Here is a 27,628-nt window from a genome sequence, read left to right as displayed (position 1 = left end):
GCCATTAAGAAATTCCAAATTGGTTCTGTTTTGAATAGTGACATTGCATTAGCCTTGCTAATTTCAGTCATTCAGGCTGATAGTCTGTTTACCAATCTACTGGATGAAACCTTCCTGTAACTACCGCTTCTTACCCAAGGTGAGCTGGTATTTTTAGACAGGCGTGGGGGCGCAAGGCGGGGGTAGGTAGTGAGAGAAGTTGGAAGGTGATCAAGGCTAGCACAGTAGAGCCTCTCAGCCAGAAACTGTTTGGAAAGTGGTGTATGTGTTTAATGCCTCAGTAAGACATGTCCTACATTGTTGAAGTAAGTTTCCTTTCCTTTCCTTAAGGAGGAATGAGAATATGAGATTTTGTCACACCCTTGGCTCGTTGCATCCAGCCTCTTTGATTATCTCTGACTTTTGTCTGTATCTCAATAATCAGGACTGGCAAAATAATCCATCCACGTGTGTTTGTTTTTAAGTGGGCATATATTTGCTCTTCAGTTCAAAAAATGTGCAAATAAACTGACAGATAATTAGTGGCAAAAACTCCAGGGGATAGGGAACTCCTTTTGAAGGGAGACTACATTTAAATGACATTCTCATAAATCTCTCTGGACTAACTGGCATCTCGCATCATGCTGGAAAAATGTACAGAGGGACTTCTCGGGAGCCTCGCAAGCAGAGAAAGTAGAAAGATTGCTGAGTGTTTGAAAGGGTTTCGGGTTTCGGGTTTCATTTGAAGAGCAGCTGCACCCCACCACGCCTGTGCTCAGATACACCGAACACCAGTGAAGCGGTGCGCTGGAAATCATGCAGTGACAGAGAACCTCGTGGGAGAGGGCAGGTGACCCTCCACGCCTGCTCACACCCGGCCCCAAGTCACTGACCTAGGGTTCCTGTCCGTCAGTGACTAAGACCAAAGGACAAGACAAGATCCTTCCCTGAGCTCCATGGATCATCACACATTAAAGATGAGAGAGAGAGAGAGAGAGAGAGAGAGAGAGAGAGAGAGAGAGAGAGAGGAGGGGTGGGGTGGGGGGTGGAAAAGCAGGAGAGATTTGCTTAGGTTCTAGAGCAATGTCCCTCCAGAGAAAGGTCCAATATTTATGGTTTTCTCAAGTAACAAAAAATAACACACTTGTAGAGCACATTAAGGTTTAGAAATCACGTTTACATATCTTTTCTCATCCTCACTTAAGAAGCAACACAACTTTGGTGCTCAGTAACCAAGGATTCTCTGCTTACAGGCAGAATTGGAAAGGTGCTAGGGTCAGGCTCCACCTCTGCCCAGAACCCCCATTGCACTCAGCTCCTGCCTTTCTTGTGGCACTTCCCCCATTCTAACCTGGATACAGTGATTTTTGTTCCTGTCTCTTCTTCCTGACAGGATAGAGAGGTCCTTGAGGCCAACGACTGAGTTTTCCTCACCTCTGTATCCCCCGTGGCACCTGGCAGAGTGTCTAGCAAACAATAGGCTCCCAGTTCATACTTCTGGTCTGCTCCTCCCCAGATGGAACTCCTGGAGGGTGGGTGCCGTCTGTGAGAACCGCGGCGCCGGGCCTGCATGGTTTTCAGGACATCAGTAAATGTTCCTAGTGCTCAGCAAGTAGTTAGTTAATTACACTGGACTAACCGTACAAAACACAAACCCTTCCATTCAGCTGTGGCTGCCACTCCTCCACCTCAAGGGGTTATCAGTGATATCACATTTAAAATGACATCTTTTAGAACAACTCAGGTATCTGTCACAAATATAAGGACCCAGAATTTGACACATTTTCAGTCCTATTTTCTGCCAAAAGAGCACTATGGAAACGGCAAGGGTTAGAAGAGGTTTTAGGGAAAGAGAAAAAAGTCACGAGGTAAACAAGGCAGGCTGAGAGAGACTGGGGGGTGAAGAATGCTGCCTAAGTCTGTATCCAGGGCCCCGTACCCTCTACATTCTGCCTGCCTGCCTAGGGCATGAGAAAGGTGAAGCCAAAAAAAGAAAAAAAAATCAAATTGAAAAGGAGGCCTCCTAAACTTGGTCTTAGGCTTAATACTAAGGGGGAAAAAAAGATTTGGGGATTACTTACCTTGTTGTTAGTCAAAAGGGGGCTTCGGATTTCTCCCCTGGGTGACCTAAGCTGTAATCTGTCTCTATAGTCCTCTGTTAATACTTCTTCCATTTGTGAGGAAATTATAGTGACTGCAGAAGCTCGACTTACTTCCTCTAATCTCTTGGCAGAGAAATTAAAAAGACAACAGAAATTGCTGTCCAACTGGAATACTGCATGACATAGGGGGAATTGATTGGGACAAATCAATGGAAGAAAACAATCTCTATTTAAGGAGAATGCATCTTTAATCATGGTAATCCCTTTAGTAAATTACTTTCTCTGGTGACATGGCATACCTAATTACAGTTTGCTCATTTTGATTCCCCCTTATAGTGTTCCTTGCTGCTAATGCGGTGGTGGATTTGCAGGCTGAGCAATGAACTTATTAGTGGCATTAAAAACTCAGCCAAGTGGGTCTCAGGACCAAGATGTCACCACTTTTAGAAGTGAATCAGAAATCACAGGACAATTTCACTTCCTCAGATCTAGTTTCCATCTCCCTAATGATCTGGATTCTCTGCTCTAAGAAGTATTCTCAGTATCCTTCTAAAATTGTGAAAATAAAAATGGAATACAATAGTAAAATGGGTATAACCAAAGACCATACTGACAGCTTATGTACTAGGATATGTTCCACAATCCAGTTTATATAGTTTAGCATAATATTAGGGGTTTTTTTGTGTGGCGGGGGGTGGGGGGGCTGTGCTGCACAGCGTGTGGGATCTTAGTTCCCTAACTAGGTATCGAACCTATGCCCCTTGCATTGGAAGTGGGTCATTGTGACTCCCAGGTCTTCTGTGGTTGTTGTGCCCAGACAGATCTGTTATAACTCAGAAGTACCTCCTTTGTTTTAAATGAATATCTGTCTGTTTTAAAAATAGCTGTTGCAATAGGGTGATAAGATGATTTTTCCCCAAAGATGCTTTAATATCATCCTATGTTACTGATGGGCTTCCCAGGTGACACTAGTGATAAAGAATCTGCCTGCTGATGCTAGAGATGTAAAAGATATGGGTTCGATCCCTGGGTCAGGAAGGTTCCCTGGAGGAGGGCATGGCAACCCACTCCAGCATTCTTGCCTGAAGAATCCTATGGACAGAAGAGTCTGGTAGGTTACAGCCCACAGTGTTGCAAAGAGTCAGACACAACTGAAGCCACTTAACATGCATAAACATATTATTAATATCCTCTATGAGCGACTGAACTGAACTGAATGTCATCATTTTAAGAAAAAAATAAATTAATCTCCTTACTCTCAAAATCTTCTCCAACCCAGCTTTCCCAACTTCTGTCCTACTGTCCTGCAACTTATCTTCCATGCATAGCCTCCATCCCTACTTGCCAGTGTTATTCTCAGAATATTCCTGAAAGAAAGACACCATATTTTCAAAGGTGTATGTCAGAGGATGTTCACTACATCCTTGTTCATGCTGGGTAGAAATTAAAAACAAACTAAATGCCCATCAGTGGGAAAATGCCTAATAGCACCATTACATCTATTCATACTATGGAATTTCTCACACTGATTAAAGGAATGAGGCAGTTCTCCATGTATTAACATTCAAAGATTTCCAAGACCTTGTAGCATATGCATAGAAAATGCATTTACTGGTAATTACCTCTTTGGAGTGTGGAAAGGGACATGTTGAAAAGGTGGCTGGCTTTTTTTTTTTACTCCATATATTCAGGTATTGTTTCAGTTTTTTGCTTCAAGAATGTATTCATGTGTTGAGTACTTCAAAAATTAACAAAATAAAAGGAGTCTATCAACTGTGTGGAGGATGGTTTGCATGAGAAGGAGACCAGGGGAGAGGTCAGAAGAATGTCATCTAAGCAGTAGTGGGAATAAGCAATGGCGCTGGGAAGGGGAAGAAGTCACAAAATATTAAGGAAGCAGAATTCATGGGATGTGAGAATTAATTAGACCTGGAGGATGAAAAAGGAAAAGGAATTTAGGGTGACTTGTGGGTTTCTGGCTTGGGCAACTGGATGGCTCAGTTCAGTTCAGTCGCTCAGTCATGTCCGACTCTTTGTGACCCCATGGACTGCAGCACACCAGGCCTCCCTGTCCATCACCAACCCCCAGAGTTTACTCAAACTCGTGTCCATTGAGTCAGTGATGCCATCCAACCACCTCATCCTCTGTCATCCCCTTCTCCTTCTGCTTTCAATCTTTCCCAGCATCAGGGTCTTTTCAAATGAGTCAGTTCTTCACATCAGGTGGCCAAAGTATTGGAGTTTCAGCTTCAGCATCAGTCCTTCCAATGAACATTCAGGACTGATCTCCTTTAGATGGACTGGTTGGATCTCCTTGCAGTCCAAGGGACTCTCAAGAGTCTTCTCCAACACAACAGTTCAAAAGCATCAATTCCTCAGCACTCAGCTTTCTTTATAGTCCAACTCTCACATCCATACAAGACTACTGGAAAAACCATAGCTTTGACTAGATAGACCTTTGTTGGCAAAGTAATGTCTCTGCTTTTTAATATGCTGTCTAGGTTGGTCATAACTTTTCTTCCAAGGAGCAAGCGTCTTTTCATTTCATGGCTGCAGTTACCATCTGCAGTGATTTGGGAGCCCAAGAAAATGCAGTCTGTCACTGTTTCCACTGGTTCCCCATCTATTTACCGTGAAGTGATGGGATCAGATGCCATGATCTTAGTTTTCTGAATGTTGAGTTTTAAGCCAACTTTTTCACTCTCCTCTTTCACTTTCATCAAGAGGCTCTTTAGTTCCTCTTCACTCTCTGCCGTAAGGGTGGTGTCATCTGCATATCTGAGGTTATTGATATTTCTCCTGGCAGTCTTGATTCCAGCTTGTGCCTCATCCAGTTTTCATGTACTGGATAGCTAGTTGAAGCTAATCTGAACTGGGGTGAGGGTGGGGCAGCAGGGGCCCACTGGAAGAAGAGCAGCTAAGGGAATAGAAACGCTGTGTTGTTTGTGGCTTACTGAGTCTGAGTTGCCTGAAGGACATCCAGGTCAGAACAGTTCGCTTTCCAGAGATGTCTGAGCAAGAGATAGATTTGGGATTCTGGGGAAAGAGAAAACCAGGGCCACAGGTGAGAACATTCAAGACAGCTTATCAAGTGAGAAGTGAGGAGAGTCAAAGAAGGAGAGAACACCTGTCTTTAAGAAAAACAGCCCCCAGAGCAGTCTGAGAATGATTAGAGGAGGGACCTGAAAGGAAGTAGTATCAGATAGTGAGGGGGACAGCAAGTTTCAAGACAGAGTAGCCAACTAACAGTATTGGATGATGCAGAGAGCTCAAGATGAGAAACTCAAAAGAAATCATTGAGGGATTAACTGTAAACTGGTATGAGGGACCTTATGGGTAAAGCTCCATGACTGATAAAAATGGTCTAAAATTGAATTACAGTGGTTGCACACCTTGCTAAATTTACTAAAAGTCATTGAACTGTATACCTGAAATTTACTTGAAGTAGGTGATGTGGTATGTACTCAATAAATTTCTTTAAAAAGTAAAAATGAGGGGGGGGAACAAAGTATCTATTGGAACTTAGTTTGAAGCAAGCTCTGATTCCAGGGAGAACTTTCCAGTCTAACCTCTTCTTCCTAATTGGTCAGAAAAAGTCCCATGAAATAAAGGCAGGAAGTGCACATTGCTGATGCCACATCCTGATCTTTACCCAATCTCTTGCAACATCAAAAACTCCTTTATGTGTGTGATTTGCTTTTCACCAGGCAATAAATACTACCACCCTATTCCCTGTCTTCCTTCAGATGATTGCAGTATAGTTGCTGTGTTCATTATTTGACATCTAGCATATTAACTTCTAGCATATATTTCCATTTTATAGTGCCAGGCTATAAGGACCCGGTTCTGATCTGTTTTTATTGTTGTTGTTTGCATTTTAGTGTCTTTAAATGTGGCTTCTTTATTGCCCCTGCAAGGCCTTTCAGTCTGAAATCTCATCATTCATTTTCTAACACCTCTCTTATGCTTATAGCCTGATGCCTCGTTCTTCTCAGTCATTTCCCTTCTTAAATTGATTTGGCCAATGAGATGTATTTGTCTTAGTTAACAGGCACATTTGCCTTATTCTGTAGACAGGTAAAAACAATATGGAAAACTTTTGCCCCTTCTTAGTTATAAGGAACTAGGGCTGCCCTTGACCCTATGTATTTTTTTAAAATATGGAACACTTCATGAATTTGCATGTCATCCTTGTTCAGGGACCATGCTAATTGTCTCTGTATAATTCCAATTTTAGTATATGTAAAGCAAGCACGACCCTATTTATTTTTTATGTATTTATTTTTTTAATTGAAGTATAGTTGATCTACAACATTTTGTTTCAGGTGAATGGCAAAGTGATTCATACACACAACACACACACACACACACATATATATATGCATACTTACTCTTTTTCAGATTTTTTTCCATTATGGTTTATTTTTGTTGTTGTTCAGTCGCTAAGTCGTGTCCCATACTCTTGCAACCATATGGATTGCAGCACGCCAGACTCCTCTGTCCTTTAGTATCTCCCAGATTTTGCTCAAATTCATATCCATTGAGTCAATGATGCTATGGTTTATTACAAGATACTCTTTTCTTCCTGTGGATCCTGAATGATACCATTATGTGGCTGCACTGAGTGAGGTGTCTACCACCTGCAAATTACTGACAATTGTTTCCTATTGATAGGGAAGGAAAATTTTCCATGGAAACAATTCCTAAGATGCTTGTTCTGTCATCTATATAGACAGCATCCTCTTATGGCCATCCCATACCATATATGCATGTTTCATAGTGTGTGAGTTACTCAGTCGTGTCCAACTCTTTGCGACCCCATGGACTGTAGCCAATTAGTCTCCTCTGTCCATGGAGTTTTCCAGGCAAGAATACTAGAGTGAGTTGCCATTTCCTTTTCCAGGGATCTTCCCGACCCAGGGCCAGGGATCAAACCTGGATCATCTGCATTGCAGGCAGATTCTTTCCCGTCTGAGCCACCAGGGAGGCCCATGCCCATTTCATATTGCCTGATAAATAGTCACGTTATTTCTGGGACTTGGCCTCTATCTTAATAAGTGGGACAGATTTTGTGGGGCGTTTTCTCCCTACCCTAGGCAGGTCAGTAGTTACTCCCTTAAATTTATGTCTTGGTTGATAACTCTTTGGCAAACTTAAAGCCCTCCTCTCTAAGCTACTCATGGTCTCCAGAAGACACTGATCTCTTTCTTTGAAAGAGAGAATCCAAAGGAGTCTCTTTAGATTCCTCTCCAGACAGTGTCTGTATCAAAGGGAGGAATGCAAAGGTCACTTGAACCATCCCTTCACCCTTTATCCCTGCCATGAGACCTAGAAAGACCTGAATGAAATCCTAGAATCTCAGGGTTGGAAGGGTCATCAGAAGCTATTTACCTTCACCCCCTCATTCTATGTTTGAATCCCTTCACCAGTCTCTCTACCAAATGGCTGTCCAAACTCTCATGGCCCACCCCCAGAGATGGATCTCACTGCCTAGGGGCAGCCTACACAACTGTCAGATTGCAGTAATTATAGAAAGTTCTTTACCTCTTTTAAGTTCAAATCATTTTCCCCTTAGAAGAAGGACAAGGCTGTGAAACAGGAGTACTAAAATGGCATGGCTATGAAGCAAGAAGAGTCTGAGATGAGAAAGAGAAGGGAAGTAACAACAGTGGTACGCCTGGTGTAGGGGAGTGGAGCAGTGGCAGATAAGTAGGTCAGTGGAGCTGGCCGGTGGGGGGCGGAGCAATGAAGGAGACAGAGCTGAGAGGCAGGAGCGATGCTGAGGGTAAACAGGAAGGCCATGGATATGTTGATGGAAGATTAAGGAGATACTAGAACCTCTTCTAAAACAAATGGAACCCAGGTTAGACGTTTAAATCAAAGTGCAGAGGAGCAGAAAACATCTTTAACATTCGGAATCCATCAGAGGATTCCAACCTTGCCCTTTGCCTAAGGATATGGAAAAGATCACTGTAGAGACAGGAGAGAATGTTTAGTAGAGCAACAACTAGACAGAAGAGAAGGGAATAATTGGACAGAGGAAATGAGTTTAAAGAGCAATGGAAAGAGAAAAGAAGTGAATAGAGAAATGGAAAGGGGGGGAAATGAAAACACAGAACTTTTAGGTTAAGGAATTGTATTTCTTCTCGTGCCAGCACATAATTGTATTTTCCTGGCAGCCATTCCACAGACCTCTGCAAGGAGAAGGGGTGCTGGCACGTGTGACTATGGGGATTGAGGTCTTACTGCTCTGTGCTTTTACAGCCAAGCAAGGGACTTCATTAATGAAGATGTATTTTGATGTTGCAGGGACAGGCACTGAAATGTCAATCATCAGCAAACAGCTCCTCATTTGGGAATTGGTGGTGATGGAAAGGGCAGGGTGTGGTCCAGCGGTGGGTAGATTCTGGGGCAAAGGCAAGGGTCAAAGGTATGGGAAGCCAATCACAATGGTTCCAAGTGAGAACTAAATGGATCCTGCTCACCAGCAATCCTGTTTCCACCCAGCGTGGCACACAGAATGCTGGCGTGTGTCCCTTGCTTACATAGTAAGGCATTGATTTCCAGACAGTGAAACGGAGTAAGAAGCAAATCTTGTAGATTCCGTCCACACTGAGTACAGTGAACTGATGCTGTGGGTAACGAGAACTGGCTATTGAAAGGAGGGTTTTGGTATCTAAAGGTCAGGGTTTGAACGCTGCCATGTCCTTCCTGGGCCACCCACACTGTTGGCCCTGCCTTTTTCTTATGTTCATCATTGTTCAGTGGGACTCCTTCTGCTAAGGAAATCATCAGTTGATGAAGATACACTCCTCAGGAAGGGTATCTACTAAGGAGGTAGCCCTTCACCTTCATATTCTCAGTAGAATGGGGTTACATGTTCACTTGTGTGGCCATTGATTCACTCACTCATTCATGGTTTTTCAACGTCTCTGCTAGCTCAGTACCAGGTGGGAGCTAAAGAGAGGAGTAAGACTCATTTTTTCCTTTGATGGGGCTCCAAGTCTAGCTGAGTGACTAACTCTACGATGTATGCTACAGATTGAAATTAGCGCTATGATAGAAGTACAATCCAATTAATAATCAGAGAGAAGTGATTCATCTGGACTGGGGTAGTAAGGGAAGGAAAAGGTAATAAGGGAAAGAAAGCTTCCTGGAAGAAGTGCCATGTAAGTTGAAACCTGAGAGAGAGAAAAAAAAGCGATACCATCCCAAGTTGAGGGAACAGCATGAAGAAAGGCATGGGAACCTCAAAGCACTTGACACTCTCAGCAAATGATAAATGGGGTGGTATGACCACAGTATATGGTACTTGGGGAAATATATGGGCAGTTGAAACTGGAAAGCAAGACAAGATGAGTTGAAGAAGCTCATGAATGCCCATACTAAGGAACTAGGACTTTACCCACATGCAGTAGGGAGACATCATCGGGTTTTGAGCAGAGAGAAATGTGATTCAACAGGTGATTGAGAAAAAGGGTATTTGTCTTATTTTTACTGTCACAGAATAGAACATATTCTTTCTTCCTGGACAGCAGTGGGCCGTTGGAGAGCAATGGACATCTTGTCTAGCTAGGGCCCTGAGGACTGTGGCGGGAGGGGAGAAAGCAGAGGGAGAGAGGCTGAGAAGAGGAGAAATGATCATTGCCCAAAGACTGAGGAGGGGGGACTTCCCTGGCGGTCCAGTGGTTAAGTCTTCATGCTTCCACTGCAGGGGGGCATGGGTTCCATCCTTGGTCGGGGAGCTAAGATCCCACGTGCCAAGCAGCTCAGCCAAAACCCCCCACATGGACACAGGAAGTGGTACCTTTGTGAATGGTCGTGTTCTGACAGTCCAGACCCAAAGATGGGAAGGGAGGAGGGAGCCAGGATGACACTGTGTTCTTCCAAGTAAATTGACAGGAAAATAGACTCAGTTCCCCAAATCCCATTAATGATGAGGGGGGCATTTCACAACTGGAGAGTTTTTAGGAAACAGCTTCAGACAGAACAACGTAGAGAGGCTTTTCATCTTTCATTTATGAGGACAACTGCCTCCTGTTGATTTCTGGCCTGTAATGTTCCTACACCCAGGCTGAGTGTTTTCAGAGACTTGAGCTATTTTGACCCATTGGCTATTGTTCTAGTAACTTTCCTTTGCTGTTGGATATTGCAAGCAGTTTAGTTCTCAGGTACATTTTTTGTAAGATCTACCATGGCTGATTAAAAATGGAAGATTACCAGATTTGGGGTTTTCCCATTCAAATCTGTCTAAAGCCCTATGCCAAATACTATCAAAGAGTTTTTTATTAAGCATCTTGGAGCACGGGTTCCAAGGGACTATAAGGCCATTCCCTCATTCCTAACTGCTCCCTCAGCAATTTGATTTGGCTACAAAAAGTGACATTTTGTATCTTTCTTCTACATCTTCAAAGCCCAATGATGCATACCTCTGTAGCTGCATCATGTTTGAAATTTATATTATAAACAGAGCTCTGTGAATCTAAACCATTAAGTTTCTTAAAGTAATGAGGACAGAGTGTATTTATTCCTTCATTGATTTTTTAAAAAATGCATTTGTGTGACTCACAAAAGTAAATGTAAGTTTCCTGCAGTTGTATATAAATTTCTCTTAAAATAACCTCAGATTAAAATTCTTGACAAAAATTGCCCTCTTCCTTCACTCCCAATTGAGGAGCCATATTTGCAATTCTAAGGTAGTGCTTAAATACCCATTTAAATTTTTTGGACAACTTGAATTTCAAAACATACCTTTTGGAGGTGGGTGCTTTGGTATCAGGTATACTCACACACACTCACTCCTCTATAAAGTAAAATGCCAGAGGAACGCTGCATTCACACTCCCCTTGGGAACTAGGATGTACACGTAAATGCCATTATCTTTTGGCTTCTATAGTTTTTTAATCATGGTGAAATATATATCAGAAAACACTTGTCTTTTTAGCCATTATGTATATAATTCACAGGCATTATTTACACTTGTAATGTGTGCAACCATTACCACTATTGCCAAAATTTGCCTAGTCTGCCTAGTTATATTTATAGAAATGGAATCATATACTATGTGGTATTTAGTGGCTGGCTTCTTTCAGTTCGTGTCAGGTTTTTAAGGTTCATATAATCTTGTAGCAGGCAGCAGTACTTCATTCCTTTCTATGGCTGAATAATATTCCATCGTATGGGTAGACCACGTTTTCTTTATCCATTAATCGATGAATAGACATTTGGGTTTCTTCCACCTCCTGGCTGCTGTGAATAATCTGCTATAAACATTGGTATACAGGTATCTGGTATCTAGTACAGGTTGTTAATGCATCAGGGATAACAAGAATATAGCATTTCCAAGACCATCTTGAATTGGACCTCTGGAGGCACCTTCTAATGAAGCTTGGTTGTACAGGTGTTTGCTGATAGCTCTGCCACAATATACACAATACACAGTTCCGACAACAGTGCTTCATCTTACTCACTCTCAAACTTCTCCAAAGGCTAATCAGTATTGAGTGAATCCACATCATCTCCCACTCTCTTCTCAATTCAGTACTATCTGGTTTTTGGCCCAACCCAACCACCCGATTGAAAGTTCTCTCAAAAATCTTCCATTACCTTCTTGTTGACACTTTGAGTAGCTTCTTCTCAGTCCTTACTTTCCTTGACCTTTCTATAACGTTCTGCTGTGCTTTTCCTGCTCTCACTTGCCTTCTTGAAGCCTGTTTTCTTCATCTTCTCCCCTGGCCCTGGCTGAATCATGGCTCTGTCACCAGCTTCTCATATTCCAATGAGTCTCAGGCCATTACTTCCCATGGGAAGGAAAGGCTTTGAGGAACTGTGATTCCTGTGGAGACCTTAGGCAGCCTCAGGTGAGAAGGGTCTGAATCTCTGAGAGTAATAGTTGTGACACTCCTGTGGAAGGTGGTGATCATTCTCAGGCTGGTGGCGGAAAGCCAGCACCCACACCACCCACCCACAGTGTCAGTTTCCAGGATGAAGTTGTTCTGTTTCGGGGAATATGACTTGACTCTCGATGTACCTAAACAAGTATGGCACTGGCCCACATCATAATAAGATTCTACAGCAAAATGACAGTTTCCAAATGTATTACATGATGTTCTTCTTTGTTCCTTTCTCAGTGGCTGCACACAAAAGTGAGACATAGTTAGTGGCCGAATCCCCTGGACACCATTTTGTATTAGACACTAAGCTTTCTGAGTCCCGTTTAAGGGCAATTACTGTGGCATTCCTCTCCTGACAAGGAAGTTGTCATCGCAAAAGTTACTTTAAGTCATTAATCAGGAATATGTGGTCAGAATAGCCCAGCTTTGATAGTATACAAAGCCTGGGTGACCCAAGTGTCCCATGGTGCTCTTAAAACCAATATACTAAGTACCCCATACAGCAGTGAAGAGTGGGAGTGAACACCTGATTCTGAGGATCTGGGACATAACCTGAAAGTCCTAGTAAATGGGAAATACTTTATGAAATCTTAACTGAGTTTGCAAATAATACCCTTTTGCTCCATCATACAGCCTTGTATGTCCCAGTATAAAATAGTGTGCTTTTCCCTCTAAATCCCTGGGAAGAAGCATGCCATGGCCTCATGTCCCCACAGCCCACTGCAGTGTAATCTGAAGGTACACCCAGCCCAGACTGAGAAACAGAGCTTATAGGAAGAAAGGCCAGGCCTCTCTCCATTGTATTCTTTCAACGTCCTAGCAGTGTACCTAAGGGTATTTGTAGGCTGGAATTAGCTGTAGGAAATGAAGTGGGCATCTCATTGCCCCAGCCCTCTTCCAGGAGCAGTGACTGGATTGTTCCCAGAATTTGCAGTCACTTAGTTGGCGAAACTGGCAGCTCACTTATTTGTCACGAAGGCACGTTGTGAAATGGACCCTAAAAGAAGTCCCATTAGACCAATTAAAACCAGAGGCCTCAAGTGTGCCATTTCCCTCGTCTGATCTATGAAGAAGAAAATCTCCGACTCACTCCCAGAGACCTGAGGTTCATTAACAAAGTCATTTTCCTCTGCTTTCAAGTCTTAAGTAGTCATTTCACACCTGAAAGTTCACAAAGGTGGTGGTGGGGGGCGTTGATGTGGCAGGAAGGAAGGTTGTATTGAGGGGAGGACAAGGAAAACCAAGATCAATTAGGGATTCAGAAGCCAATGGCCCAAAGGCTTCTGTGGGAAGGGGCAGCAGAGTGTGCAATAGTACAATTTCTAGTGATTTCCCCAGTTTCAGCCTCGGGGGCCTACCAAGCAGTGCACTGCTGGTTTCACATACTTATGTCCCAGGGCCCAACCATACACAGCGGATACAAGACACAAGGAGAGCAGTGTTGCTCTGTTGCCATATTAGGGCCTGCATTGAAGCCTTCTGCTGGTGCAGGCTTGGCAAAGAAGACACCCCCTGTTCGGCTCAGCAGCAGCATTTGCTCCCCTGGTATTGCCATGACAATTCTTCTCTTGGGCTGCCCCTGTGAAGTCCACCAGTTTTGGTGGGTGAGACCCCTCTATCAGAGACTTGCCCTGCTTGATGCCCATGCTACCAGAGGGTGAGCGTTTGAATCTTTTTATATGTTCAAGACCCCAGTGGCTCTGTAAGGGCCCAAAGGCTTGTCTCACTGGCTGACAGATCTTCCTTGGCTGCCTGTGCACGCCTGCTTGATGTACCCCGGCAACTTCTCCCCCAGGGCTTGGTGTTTATGGCCTTTAGGAGACGTCAGGGTTTAAAGAAAATAAAAACAGTCCAACATGGATTTATTTCTTGCCAAGGTCTCTTATCCACCATTAGACCAGCTTAAGGAGAAAGAGGATTCAGAATTTGGTAGCTGGTGAACATCACTAGGAAGGCTCACACGCCAGGAAAAGCAACTGATTGCATCTACTTGCTTCCAGGTGCTCTGGTGGGGCAGCCATCTTGACTGCTGTGGGTAGAGGAATGATGGCGGCTTGAGCAGACTGTGCTCCTCACTGGGCCCCAAGAGTCTTGGAATCAGAGAGAAATAAAACTAGAAGGAAATTTAGAGTTCATCTAGTTCAGTACCTTGATTTAGCAAACTGGGGTGACTGAGGCCCAGGAGAAGTGACTTGCCAAAGGTGAAATAGTAACTCAGTGACTGAGTCAGGTCTGGAACCCAGGGCTCCAGACTCCCAGGATGGAGGCATCTTCCTTAGGAACTCCCCTAAGAGATTCTGAATAACTAAGAATGGGGCTGGTGGTGGTGGTTTCAGTCGCTCAGTCGTTTCTGTTTGTGACCCCATGGACCGCAGTATGCCAGGCTTCCCTGTCCTTCACCATATCCCAGAGTTTGCTCAAACTCATGTCCATTGAATCGATGATGCCATCCAACCATCTCATCTTCTGTTGTCCCCTTCACCTCCTCCTTTCAACCCTTCCCAGCATCAGGGTTTTTTCCCAATGAGTCAGCTCTTCACATCAGGTGGCCAAAATACTGGAGCTTCAGCTTTAGCATCAGTCCTTCCAATAAATATTCAGGGTTGTACCCCAGAGTAAGTGCTTCGTCCAATCCAGAAAACTTTTTCCATACAAAGCTCAGGCCTAAATGACTGATGATAATTTAAAGGGATTATCTAATCTGCAACACAAAGGACAGAAGAGCAAAATGAGAGTCATGGCTGAGTGTGTTATTAGTACAGATTGTTGGGTCTAACCCTCTGGGTGTAGTTAAACTGATGACAAATAGAAACAGATTTTTGAATTTAGCATGAAAATCTCCTTGCTGGCCCAAAAGGTTCTCACTGACATTCAACTGCAAGACAGAAACAATTTATGTACATTTTACACTATGTACCTAACCAAACATCACTGATAAACATAAAAATATGAGTGATTTAAGAGTATGGTTTGTGGTGATCCCCATAATGCATCTGGCATGTAGCAAAATAAGATGGTCTTGGTTTGGTGTAGCTTCTTCGTAGGTTTTTGAATTTTTTTAATATTTGCTACTGGCAGATCCCCAGATACTGTTCCCACAGGCTTCTTGTTTTTCCCAAGACAAGATGTCTGACAAGTCTCTCCCACCCACTTAGGGCTGTCCTCCAAACTGTTAACAATGATCTTTCTGAAAAACACAAAACAGATTGTATGGATTCCTTACTTAAAAACCTGCAGTGGCTCCCTATTGCCCACAGAATAAAGTCTTATATTATCTTATCTTTCTAATCTGTCAAGATCTGGCCTTTATTTTCTTGTCCTTGCTGCCTTACTCTTTATCATCCAGCAAGCAACACATGCACAAACACACACACTCCACAACAATGAGCACTCACGTTGCTTCCCTCCACAGAGGCTACTGGCTCGCACTGAGTGTGCCCTCTCAGCATTCTCAGGTATTGATGATTTGACTCAAGTGCAACCCTCTGCCTGAAATGGGTAACCATCTCATTCAGCCCTGCCACAGTCCACCCATGCTTCATGGCGCAATTGTCCAAAGGAGCCTTCCAGTAAGCTTTTATTTGGAATTTTTCTCTCTTCCTTCTTTGTTTTTAAAATTTATATTTTGGCCGTGTTGGGTCTTCATTGCAGCACACAGGATTTCTCGAGGTGTGGTGCAGCCTTAGTTGCACCGTGGCATGTCGGATCTTAGTTTCTTGACCCGAGGTCAAACCTGTACCCCCAGCATTGGAAGGCGGATTTCTTTTCTTTTTTTTTTGGCAGTATAATTGCATTACAACTTTGTGTTAGTTTCTGCCATACAACAATGTGAATCAGACATCCCCTTCCTTTTGAACCTCCCTCCCAACCCCCATCCCACCCCCTAGATCATCACAGAGCACCAGGTTTCCCACTAGCTATCTATTTTATACATGGTAGTCAAGTTACTCTCTCAATATGTCCCACCCTCCCCTTCTCCACCCCATGTCTACATGTCTATTCTCTCTGTCTGCATCTCTATTCCTGCCCTGCAAATAGGTTCATTTTTCTAGATTTCACATATATGCATTAATATATGATATTTTTCTCTTTCTGCCTTACTTCACTCTGTATGACAGACTCTAGGACCATCCACATCACTACAAATGACCCAGTTTCATTCCTTTTCATGGCTGAGTAATACTTCATTGTATATATGTACCATATCTTCTTTATCCACTCATCTGTCAATGGACATCTAGGTTGGGAAGACTGACTCAACCACTAGACAAGGGAAGTCCCTTCTCTCCTTTCTAATCCCCTGGTGTTTCATTTTTGCCTTTATCTGAACCCTTTCCACTTTCTGCCAAGTGTCTTGTTGGTTTGTCTATTGGTCTGTAATCCCACCATAGTGTGGATTCCTAAAGGCAAACTTTAAGTCTTTCTCCAATCTTCTAGCTCAATGCTTGGGACATAGCAGGCTGCTCTTCAGTTCAGTTCAGTCGCTCAGTCGTGTCCAACTCTTTGCGACCCCATGAATCGCAGCACGCCAGGCTTCCCTGTCCATCACCAGCTCCCGGAGTTTACTCAAACCCATGTCCATCGAGTCGGTGATGCCATCCAGCCATCTCATCCTCTGTCGTCCCCTTCTCCTCCTGCCCCCAATCCCTCCCAGCATCAGGGTCTTTTCCAATAAGTCAACTCTTCGCATGAGGTGGCCCAAGTATTGGAGTTTCAGCTTCAGCATCAGTCCTTCCAATGAACACCCAGGAATGATCTCCTTTAGGATGGACTGGTTGGATCTCCTTGCAGTCCAAGGGACTCTCAAGAGTCTTCTCCAACACCAAGTTTGTTGAATTAAACTGGATTATATTTCCCCTGTCCAGGAATGTCCAAGCTTATCTTAACCAAATCTCTATTTCCTCTGTGTCCCATAGTGCCTCCTTGTCATGCTAAGCTGTCCTCTTCATCTCTATTCTTCATGATGGTGGCCCAGGCTCAGAATGTATCTTTGCTGGGACCTCCATCGGTATCAGCCACAGGAGCCTGGCTATAAGACTGAGCAATAAAGCTTTACTGCTGCTGGGTGGGAAGCCTCAGGAAACCCACAGCCACAGCTTTGGAAGCACAGGAAGGTATTATTCTGAATATTCCTAGGATCATTTGGAGGTAGGAGATTTGGCCCAGCTTTGTACCAGGTGTGTGTCTGATGGCCTTGGCCATCATTGCTGATTGCTTCAGGAAAATAGAGCTGATATAAAAACCATTTGGGGTCCCAAAACCTAAACCTCTTTTCAGTATTTCACAAAGCTTAAGAAGGCTACTTAATCAACTATGTGATTGGTTGTATACGAAAACATTGACTTCTCTCATGCGCTTTTTCCTATTGACGTATAGTTGATTTACAATGTTCTGTTCCTGCTCTATAGCAAAGTGATTCAGTTATACACATATATACCTTTTTTATATTTTCCATTATGGTTTATCACCAGATATTGACTACAGTTCCCTGTGCTCTATAGTAGGACCTTGTTGTTTATCCATTTTATATGTAGTAGTTTGTATCTGCTAATCCCAAACTCCCATCCTTCCCCTGCCCTCCCTCCTCCTTGACAACCACAAGTCTGTTCCCTATGTCTGTGAGTCTGTTTCTGTTTCATAGATAAGTTCATTTGTGTCATATTTTAGATTCCACACATGTAAGTAATATCATATGGTATTTGTATTTCTCTTCCTGACTTCACTTAGTATGATAATCTCTACATCATCCATATTCCTACAAATGGCATTACTTCATTCTTTTTTATGGCTGAGTGATATTCCATATATATTTGTGTGTGTATTTATACACACACCAGATCTTTATTCATTCATTTGTGGATGAATATTTAAGTTGCTTCCCTATCTTGGCAATTGTAAATAATGATGCTGTGAACACTAAGGTGCATGTATCTTTTTGAATTATAGTTTAGTTCAGATATACACCCAGGAGTGGGATTGATGGATCATATGTCAACTCTGTTTTTAGTTTTCTGGGATATCCTCCATAATGTTTTCCATAATGGCTGCACCAACTTATATTGCCACCAACAGTGTAGGAGGGTTCCCTTTTCTCCACACCCTCTCCAGCATTTGTTATTTGTAGGGTTTCTAATGATAGCCATTCTGACTGGTGTGAGGTGATACCTCATTGTGGTTTTGATTTGCATTTTTCTAATAATTAGTGATATTGAGTATCTTTTTATTGCCTGTTGGCCACCTGTATGTCTTCTTTGGAGAAATGTCTATTTAAGTCTTAGGCCCATAAGACCTAAGTTGGGTTGTTGGGGTTTTTGTTGTTGTTGCGTTGTATGAACTGTTTGCATGTTTTGGAAATTAAGCCGGTGTTGGTCGCATCATTTGCAAATATTTTCTCCCAGTCTGTAAGTTGTCTTTTTGCTTCATTTATTTCATCTGGTTTTTAGTTCTCATTGGCAGGATATTTTCACTAATTGAGTTTTTTTTTTTTTTCCCAAGAAGGAACCCATTACTACTCAATCACTGCAGTATATTTGGTATATAAAATTTTTCAATTTGTGTATGGTATAGCTCCATGTGAGGTTCAGAGTTAGCCCTGTGTTCAAAGACCACCTCTGCCACTTACCAGATGTATAAATATGGGCAAAAAAGTAACCTGAGCTTGAGCTTCCTCATCAGTAAAATGGGAATTATAATACCTATTTCATAACATTGCTGAGAGTGTTCAATTACATGAGATCATGTATAAAAAGGGTACTTAGCACAGTGCCTGGCACACAACGAGGACTCAGTAATCGGCAGTCATTTTTATAATTTCAAAACATAGATCCTAGATATAGACATAACAAAAGATGTATTGGGTGGTACAAAGATGAGAAACTGCTGGATTTAACATGATTCCTGGGTGTACCATAACTGCTATAGTAGACAAAAGTGTGTAGTGTTCATGGATTATTTGAAGAGCAAGATAAATAGTAGGGGAACTGAGTGGTCACAGTAGTAGATGTTGTTTGTTTAATCCTGATGTTGGGCAAGGGGAATATCCGGAAAAGGAATCTGAAAGCACTGCTGAGAGGGCTCTCATTCAGGTCAGTCCTAAAAATACTCCTCTTCATTTAAGTTGAGAAGTTGCCGTGAGACTCAAGGCTGGGCTTTCAACAGATCCAGCCATATGTGTTCTCAATGCTCGTGAAATCTGATCAGGCCCTATAAGCCTGCACTGTCCTTGCCGACTGACAGCTGACCTCCGCCTGCATGCTCTGCACCATTCACCTTGCAGAGCAGAGGTCTGATTTCCAAGCGAAGCATTGCTCTTTGTTCTTTTTCTCTTTGATTTTCTTTGTATCTAGTTATTTTGCGGGGAGAAGGAATGGAGATTAGTCTGTTGATTTGCTTTTCCCTCAGTAAGAAGGTTCGCAAGAAATTTTGATTTGAATTTTTATCAACAATGAAGAAGAAACACTTTCTCAGCTTCAGAAGAGTACAATGTGGTCAGATTCCTATATATTGAAAGTTAGGACATCATTTCTTGTACAGCAATGAAAAATAATTATAGTTCATTACAAAATAGAAAAATTATTTGTATTGAATATGATAAGCAAAGGACTCAATGAAATGTGCATTCAGATTAATGGGAAAAACATCAATACCAATTAGATAAGAAGGCAAAGGATATGAACTGTCCTACATTAGAAATATAGTTAGTAGACAAAAAAAACATTCATCTATACTAGTAATTGCACATGTGTGCTCAGTTGTGTCCGACTCTTTGCAACCCCATGGACTACACCCCACCAGGCTCCTCTGTCCATGGGATTCTCCAGGCAAGAATACTGGAGTGCGTTGCCATGCCCTCCTCCAGGGGATCACCCCAATCCAGGGAATGAACCCGCATCTGCGTCTCCTGCATCGGCAGGCAGATTCTTTACCATTGCGCCACCTGGGAAGCCCATACTGGTAATCAGATACATGCAAATCAAAGAAACTGTGAGGTGTCATCTTATACAGACTACAATATATTTTTTTATTGAGACATAGTAAATTTGGTTCCCTCATCATTGCTAGTGGCATTATAAACTGCAATAGCCCTTTGGAAAGTAGCACTGCGGACTGTGTAATCAGAGCCTTTGGCTTTGATCACCTTGACTTTGCTGTCTGCTCTCAGCAATGCCAGGTGTTAACAGGAGCCCGGGTCTTAGGCCCTGCTCTGCACACATCCTGGACCAGCTGAGTCCCCACACTTTCTTCCTGTGACTTATTGCGTGTTTCATCCGCTGTAAGAGGAGCTCTTCCTTCCTCTTCCTTCCTTCCTTCTGCAGAATCCCAGTCATTTCCTCTGTGCCTGTTGCTAAGCATCTCCATGTCCCCAAGAGATCTTTCTGGCTCCATTGGCCACAGGACAGTTGGCTGCTGAAGTTGCTCACAGCACATCACTTTCACAAGATATTGAAATAGAAACATTGGTGACCGAGTCTAGAAAAGCCAAAGGAAAAGATTTGCACTCTAAATCTGGAAAAGCAAATCTAAAAGAACCTGAGCCCTGGGCCAACCGTCTTTAATTTCCTGAAACACCACTATCAACTTAGATTTGCCTTCTGGGGGACTTTTGAGTTAGGCCAACCCCAGTTTCTTTTCAGAATCATGAAGATAATCTCATAAATGGTAGGCAGTCAAAGAAGGACTGTTACCCATAGGCCTCTCCTTAGTCTTAATTTACTTGATATCAGTTTAAATCCTATGCATATCATGTGTGTGTGTGTTGGCAGTCAGAAGTGAAAAGACCCTATAGATAAAAGAAGAAATATTTCAGAAAAATAAAACAACTTTCAATGGCAAACTACCTTACTGTCAACTCTAAGGCAAGGCTCCCAGGGGTGCAGGACACAGTAAAGGTACCCTGGGGGTTCACCACATCCCCTCCCCCACCAACACACATACACATGAGACCACGCATGTAAGTTACCCACATGGCATAGCCTTGCCACCAGCAGACATGCCAAGGGCCCGTGTGCACCCCAGGGTGTGGGTGGAGCCAAAGGCAGGAGGGGAGTGGCCAGCTTGCGTGCGCCTTGCTGGTGTGCTCTCTGGCAGGAACACCACTAGCCCTCTTCCTCGGGCGGGCCCCCAACTCCATACCCATGTTTTCTTCCCATCTCCCGGGGGCCTTCCTTTCAAGGAAAGGAAGAACTCAAAGCCGGGCTACCCCAGCAGTCCAGACAAGTGCCTGGACCATGAAGAGTGCACACCTGAGGCCGTTGGTGAGCCTGCATTTAAAGTCTTTCTTCTCTCTCGGCAGAACTGGCTTATGATCTGGACGTGGACGATGCTCCTGGAAGCAAGCAGCATGTGAATCAGAAGGACAATGAGATAGTTGCCTCTCATAACCTTGGGAATGGCCATCCTCCCCTGAAGCTTCTCACCAGCTTGGCAATCTCTGTGCTGTGGTTTTTCCTCCTGGTGCACTGACTGCCAAGCTCACAGTATATGTGCTGCCCTTCAGCACCCTGTGGTCTCCCTCTATAAAGGGAACCAACTTTTTCTTTTTCCCTATTTTTTTATCTTCTGTACCTCCTTCAGCCATTAAGTAGAAGACTAACCCTGCGTTATGTTTTCGAAAATCACATGGCATCTCCGTAAGGAGGGCAAATTTTAGTGGTAGTATAGATTCTTTTGCAATAAACAAATTGTGCCAAATTATTTTCCTATGTTTGGCTGCTAGAACATGGTTGCCATGTCTTTCTCTCTGTCTTTCCCTTTGCATGGATTTCTTTGGAAAAAAAAAATAATAAACACTCAAATAAAAATGCGTTGAGTCTTTTTTGTAAGCCCTCATACATGGTGACCATGAAGTGCTTTCCTCCTCCTCACCTAGCTTTCTATTCCGCATAAGAAAATCCCCCTCCCTGCCTATCTTTTGGGTGAGTATCAGTCTTGGCCCCAAGCTCCAGCCAAAGCCAATCCCTCCCAACACACACCCCATCCATAATCTCCACTTAGATAGGTTTGAAGGAATTCCCTGATGGTCCAGTGGGTAAGACTCCATGTTCCCAACGCAGGGGGGCTGGGTTTGATTGCTGATCAAGGAACTAGATCCCACATGCTGCTACTAAAGCTCCCGCATGCTGCAACTAAGACCCAGTGCAGCCAAATAATTTTAAAAAATAAATGGGTTAGAGTGTCTTGCCTATGAAACTAAAGACACATCAAAATAGTCCCCCCATCTCGCTTTACAAATTTCACTTTGCTGAAAATGTTTTGCCCAACTAGAAATCCTCTGTATGGATCATGTACATTATTCTTCCTTCCCCCCTACCCAGAGAGGCGTCCCCAAGGGTACAAAGGAGTACTTCCTCCAGCTTCCTTGCTCCCTGTCACTCTTCTCCAGGGGTTGCCACATGACAAGGCTGGGAGTTGCCCTGGGTCAGGTCATAGGGGTTGTTGTCAGGAGACCCAGGATTATAGGAAGCAACGCAGCTCTTGGCCTCAGACAGGTTCCTTCAACAGTTGTTTTTTTCACAACTAGGCCTTGCATACCTGTTGGCTGTCAGGTACTCTACCAGCTGCAAGATGATAGAAAACCAAACAGGTTGGATCCCGCTCTCATGGAGCGGAAGGTCTGGCACCAATACTAATTCCAACACCAACTTTCTGTCCATTGTAGGCCCAGTATTATCACTGAAAACTGCGTTTCACACATATGCCAGCCCAATAATGATGCCGATGCTGCTCTTTGAGTGTTCTGCTGCCAAAGAACCTCAGGAATGACTGACTTGACATTGTTTCCAAGGCCTGGCTTATTGCCCACTTGCCAGATCTGGTCACCAGAAACATTGTTGACTCTTTTTATAAGTGGGACCTCAACTCCCACCTGAGGGCAAGGAGAAGCAAAGCTGAAGGATGAGGACAGAGAGGAGCTGGGCACACAGCCAGAGTGTGAGCCAAGGTCAGGGAAGGGCTGAGACATCCCCTTTGACTCTGGGAGGCGGTCCCAACCAGGAGCTCCCATTTCTGCAGGGTGACAGGAGGGAGGGGGGGGGGTCATTTCTCACAACTTATGGGTCAACAACACACTTTCATCAGGGTCTCCTGAGGAGCACAAGTTCCTGGTAGCCATGTTCATCCTTTGCAGAAATTTTTGCAAATACAAATTGGAAACTTCTGGTTTAGCATTTCCTTCACTTGGTTTTGGTCAAGGCCAGAATCAGTGGTATTTGTTAGCATCTTTCAATGATTTGTAGTGGTTGGTAAAACTTGAACGGGCATTATCTTTTAAACATCATTATTTCTGTATTTGAGTAAGATTTATGAGAATCATTATGCTTTGATTCATGAAACCTAAATACTGCAAAAGTTTGTTCCTTGGACTCAAGAGTATGCCAGGCTACACTACCAGCAGACCAGAAGGCTCAAAAGCCCAGTTAGCGCCTAATGGCTGTCCCTGTCACTTGACAGCAAGGTTTTAATTAATGTGGCAAAAATGTGACCCTGAGATTGGGTTTTATGCCTGCAAACAGAAGGGCACCATCTTAAAGTCCTTTTCTCCTCTCTAGGAGACGAAAGGGACTGTTTTTGACCATCTTTCATATTCACTTCCCTTCTTTAGTCCTCAGTTTCCCTCTTGTAAAAGGGACAATCCAGTCCAAATGTCTAGCTTCTTTGTTGCTCTGATTTTGTGGCATCATTGGTCCCAAAAGGAAGTAAGTGCCGGTCCCTCTGCCCGGTGATGGAATTATGCATGTGCTGTTGCCACGTGCCTCTCAAGACGTTGCCAGCTTCAGGTCATATTTGATACACTTCAGTTCCCAGAATATGACTCAAGCCAGGCAGTGTTTCTGTAATCTCGGTACACCACCACTACAGTTCATGCCTGCTGAGTGATGACCAGCAGAAGACTCTATATAAAGTCCAAGACCTTCTGGCTTCAGCTAAATGGTCGGAATTAAAATAACCACTCACACTTACAAAACATGGAAAATCCACCATCTCCTATTGACATTTTACTTTTACTCAATGGCCTGTTTCTCTTAGCATTTTATCCATGCCTTTTCCTATTTCTCTGTATTTATTCTCCTAGTTCAGAATCTAGTTTCACAGCTAGTTGCTAGTAGCTTTATACCTTTGAACTGTTTATCTTACCTTTGCTTTAAACATCCTACATGAATTCTGTTAAGATGACAGTTTTGTCCTTAGACTAAGCCTGTGTACATGTGTGCTAAGTCACTTCAGTCATGTCCGACTCTTTGTGATCCTATGCAGTGTAACCTGCTGAGCTCCTCTGTCCATGGGATTCTTTAGGCAAGAATACTGGAGAGGGTTGCCATGCCCTCCTCCAGGGAATCTTCCTGACCCAGGGATCGAACCCATATCTGTTTCCTGCATCGGCAGGTGGGTTCTTTACCACTAGCACCACCTGGGAGGCCTTAGACCAGGCTCAGTAGTTGGAAAGTTGCACCATCTTGGGAGTTTTCAGGCCTCTTTCTCGTTGGATCCATGTGTGAACTTCCACCAGCTCAACTCTGATATTTTGAACAAGGTTAAATCATGTAACAACATACTGAATCCCTAGGTTGAAAAGGGCCCATTAGTTCATCCCACAACCCGTGTTTGATTAGCACCTAAGGCAGAGCTCTCACAAGGTTGCAAAGCAGACTATTTGGTTGCTGGACACCTCCAATTTTTAGAAAGTTCATTTTTTTCGAAAGAAATATACACAAGTAATCAAAATCTAATTGTACATCATCATGTAAAGTTTAAAAGATGATTTTGTCTCATGATTCTATACCCCATAGTTAGTATTAAATATTGATTGAAATATTTCCACTTATTTTTCTTGCTTTGTATGTATATATTCACACACATAAGATTATAATGAATGTATAAGTCTATAATATGAATCAGTCTTTTATAGGTTGAGCCTAAATCTGCCTTCCTGTAATTTCTACCCATTGTTCTTGGCTCTTCCATAATGACCAACATGAGAGTAAAAGGATACCACTTTTCACACAGCTGTCTTTAATAATTTTCAATCAGTGACTCTTGCCTCTTCTGGGCTGGATTTCTTCAACTCATTCACCCGTTCCCTGCTCCAGTGGGTCAGTGGTCCTTTCATGCTGTTGTGCCAATAGCTGAGCTCAAGGTGCAGCTGGAGCCTGTGCAGAATGGAGCATGGGTTTTCAAGTTTCAACAAAAGCCCGAGACCTCCACCTCCTTAGAATGCAGACACTTAGAGGCCACGTCACATTCTTCATGAAGGATGGGCTTGTGGCCAACTGAAACCCCCAGGTGTTTTTGCATGAATGGCTGCCAAGCCAGGTCTCTTCCATCCCATACTCATGTAACTGATTTTTTTAAACCAAATTCCAGGGGCCTTTGATTTTACTTGTCTAGATATTGGACCAGACAGTATACACTATGTGTGTGAGAGAGAGACAGAGAACAAGAACAGGGGGAGAAATTTTTCTTCTTGCCAAGGCCATACATTTTTGGAAGTCTTCTTTTGGAATGACTGTTGAGCCAGTTGATGTACCATACAAGAAAATTAGCCTCATTTCTTTATAGTCACACCTTGTTTGGAACCAAAAATAATGTTCTTCAGCTTGATCACCCACCTCATTCACTGCCAAGTAGCTTTTAGCTGTTTCCAAAAATCAAATTTGCCTCCAAGAAACAAAGGCCTCCCTGAGAAGATTCCAAAGAATAGGCTATGGGATATGGAGGGGTTTCCCTCGAAGAAAAGTTCTACAGTATTTGAGGACACTGTACATCTTGGAAGGACACAGCATTAGTTTGAATATAAAAGATCTGCTAGGTTTGCCAAGGAACCGACAAAATAAGCTCATCACTTTTTATTCATTTTTATATGTTTGGAAACAAATACATTGGTTTTGAAAGTTTCACATTAAAAATAGATGGAAAAGAACAAAATGGCAGAGTAGGAAGACACAGAATTCACCTCCTCTCCAACAAACACATCAAAAATACCTCTACATTTGGAGCAATCTCACTGAAAACTAACAAGACTAACATAAAGGCTCTTCTACAACCAAGGCTAAAAGAATCCACACAGAATCAGGTAGGAAGGGAAGAGAAGTGATGGAATTGGGACCTTTGTCCCTGGAAGGGGACACAGAATGGGGGGAGGGGGTAAAAAATGCAGAGATCCTCAGCGGGAAGGGAGCAGTTCCAGCCACACATTGGGCATGGAGGCCTGGGAAGATGAGCCGCCTTAGCTACTTTGAAAACCAGTGGGACTAACAGGAGGGCTGTAAGAAACCTAGACTCCGCTAGTGAAGTGCATGTATACACTTGCTTACTCCTGAAACAAGGCAGAAAAAGAGTGAAATTGTATGAGATTCTGTCTAGTTTCCCACGACCACTCCAACGAGCACCCTAGCCTGAGCCACACATTCACTGTGCCCACTTGCTTCACAATGCAGCTCTACACGAGGGTAAAGGCTGCCATGAGAGGAGTGATCAGTCATGAGGGAATGTGCCAACCCAGACCCAGAAGAGCATCTGAACAGCACAGGGGCAGACATTACTGGTACTTATAGAGGCAGCACATCAGAAGTGGTCCCAGACTCTGACTGGTCAGGTGGCCACAGCCCAGGCCAGTAGACCCACACTATGCACCCGTACCTGGCCCCTCTTCCTGTAGGGAACCCTGCTCCCTCTAGGGCAAGGGTTCTGGTGCTGGGAGGAGGGAGAGCACACACTTAGAAGGAATGGAGCCAGCTTGGACACAAACTTTAGGGCTTCTGCTCCAGCAACGTGGGACCCAACCACCACTCTAATAGGGTGTTTTTTGGCCACTAAGCAAAGAAGTAGACCATATCTGGCTCTGGTTCTAGCCCCTCTATCTCCAGCCCCACTTCCCACCATGGTGATAGCTGCCAGCACACCTTGGGTAAAGACATAACTCACATGCATGTCAGATCCAGCTCTCCCACCAAAGCCACTGGGCACATGCAGACTGCAGAGGGATACTCCCACAGAAGCACACACCTTCAAGACTACAACAGGTAACTCTTTCAGTTGTCTAAGTTCACAGAAACAGAGAAAGTTAAGCAAAATAAAAAGCAGAGAAATTTGCTTCAATGGATAAAACAGGAGAAAATCCCTGAAAAAAGAACTAGTGAAACAAAAATAACGTACCAGATAAAGCATTCAAAGCATAAGTCATAGGAATGCTAACTGAATTAAAGAAAAGAATAGATGAGCACAGTGAAAATTTTAACAAGGAACTAGAAACTGTAAAAAAACAAACAAACTCAGTCAGAAGTGAAAAATACAATAAATGAAGTGAAAAACATACTCTGGTGGCTCAGATGGTAAAGAAAAACACACTAGAAAGAATTAATAACAGACTAGGTGGTACAGAAGAACACATAAGTGATCTGGAAGACAGAATAGTGGAAAGTGTTAGTTGCTCAGTCAGGTCTGACTCTTGGCAACTCCATGGACTATAGCCCGCCAGGCTCCTCTCTATATGGAATTCTCCAGGCAAGAATATGGGAGTGGGTAGCAATTCCCTTCTGCAGGGGGTCTTCCCAACCCAGGGATGGAACCTGGGTCTCCCGCATTGCAGGAAGATTCTTTACCATCTGAGAACCACCAAGAATAGTGGAAACGATCCAGTGATCCAGTAAGAACAGCACA

General features: G+C 43.4%; 1 protein-coding gene and 1 non-coding gene across 3 annotated transcripts in view; one reads left to right on the top strand and one right to left on the bottom strand.

Annotated features, from left to right (window-relative positions):
• The window catches only part of GPC3 (glypican 3), a 436,510-nt gene extending 414,736 nt beyond the window's left edge, over window positions 1-21,774 (top strand). For both annotated transcript variants that reach the window (XM_061136403.1, XM_061136404.1), the window contains one exon: window positions 21,267-21,774. In XM_061136403.1, the coding sequence (XP_060992386.1) occupies window positions 21,267-21,436 (170 nt within the window). In that variant the 3' untranslated portion in view covers window positions 21,437-21,774. The remainder of the gene's footprint in view (window positions 1-21,266) is intronic.
• Window positions 6,236-6,339, bottom strand: LOC133053262 (U6 spliceosomal RNA). Its single transcript, XR_009692193.1, has one exon. It is a non-coding gene; the product is annotated as a U6 spliceosomal RNA (small nuclear RNA).
• Window positions 21,775-27,628: the final 5,854 nt, after the last annotated feature.

The sequence above is a fragment of the Dama dama genome, chromosome X, assembly GCF_033118175.1.
Source record: "Dama dama isolate Ldn47 chromosome X, ASM3311817v1, whole genome shotgun sequence".
Taxonomy (NCBI): Eukaryota; Metazoa; Chordata; class Mammalia; order Artiodactyla; family Cervidae; genus Dama; species Dama dama.
The sequence above is the reverse complement of the archived record's forward strand: the minus strand, read 5'-3'. Positions and strand labels throughout refer to the sequence as shown.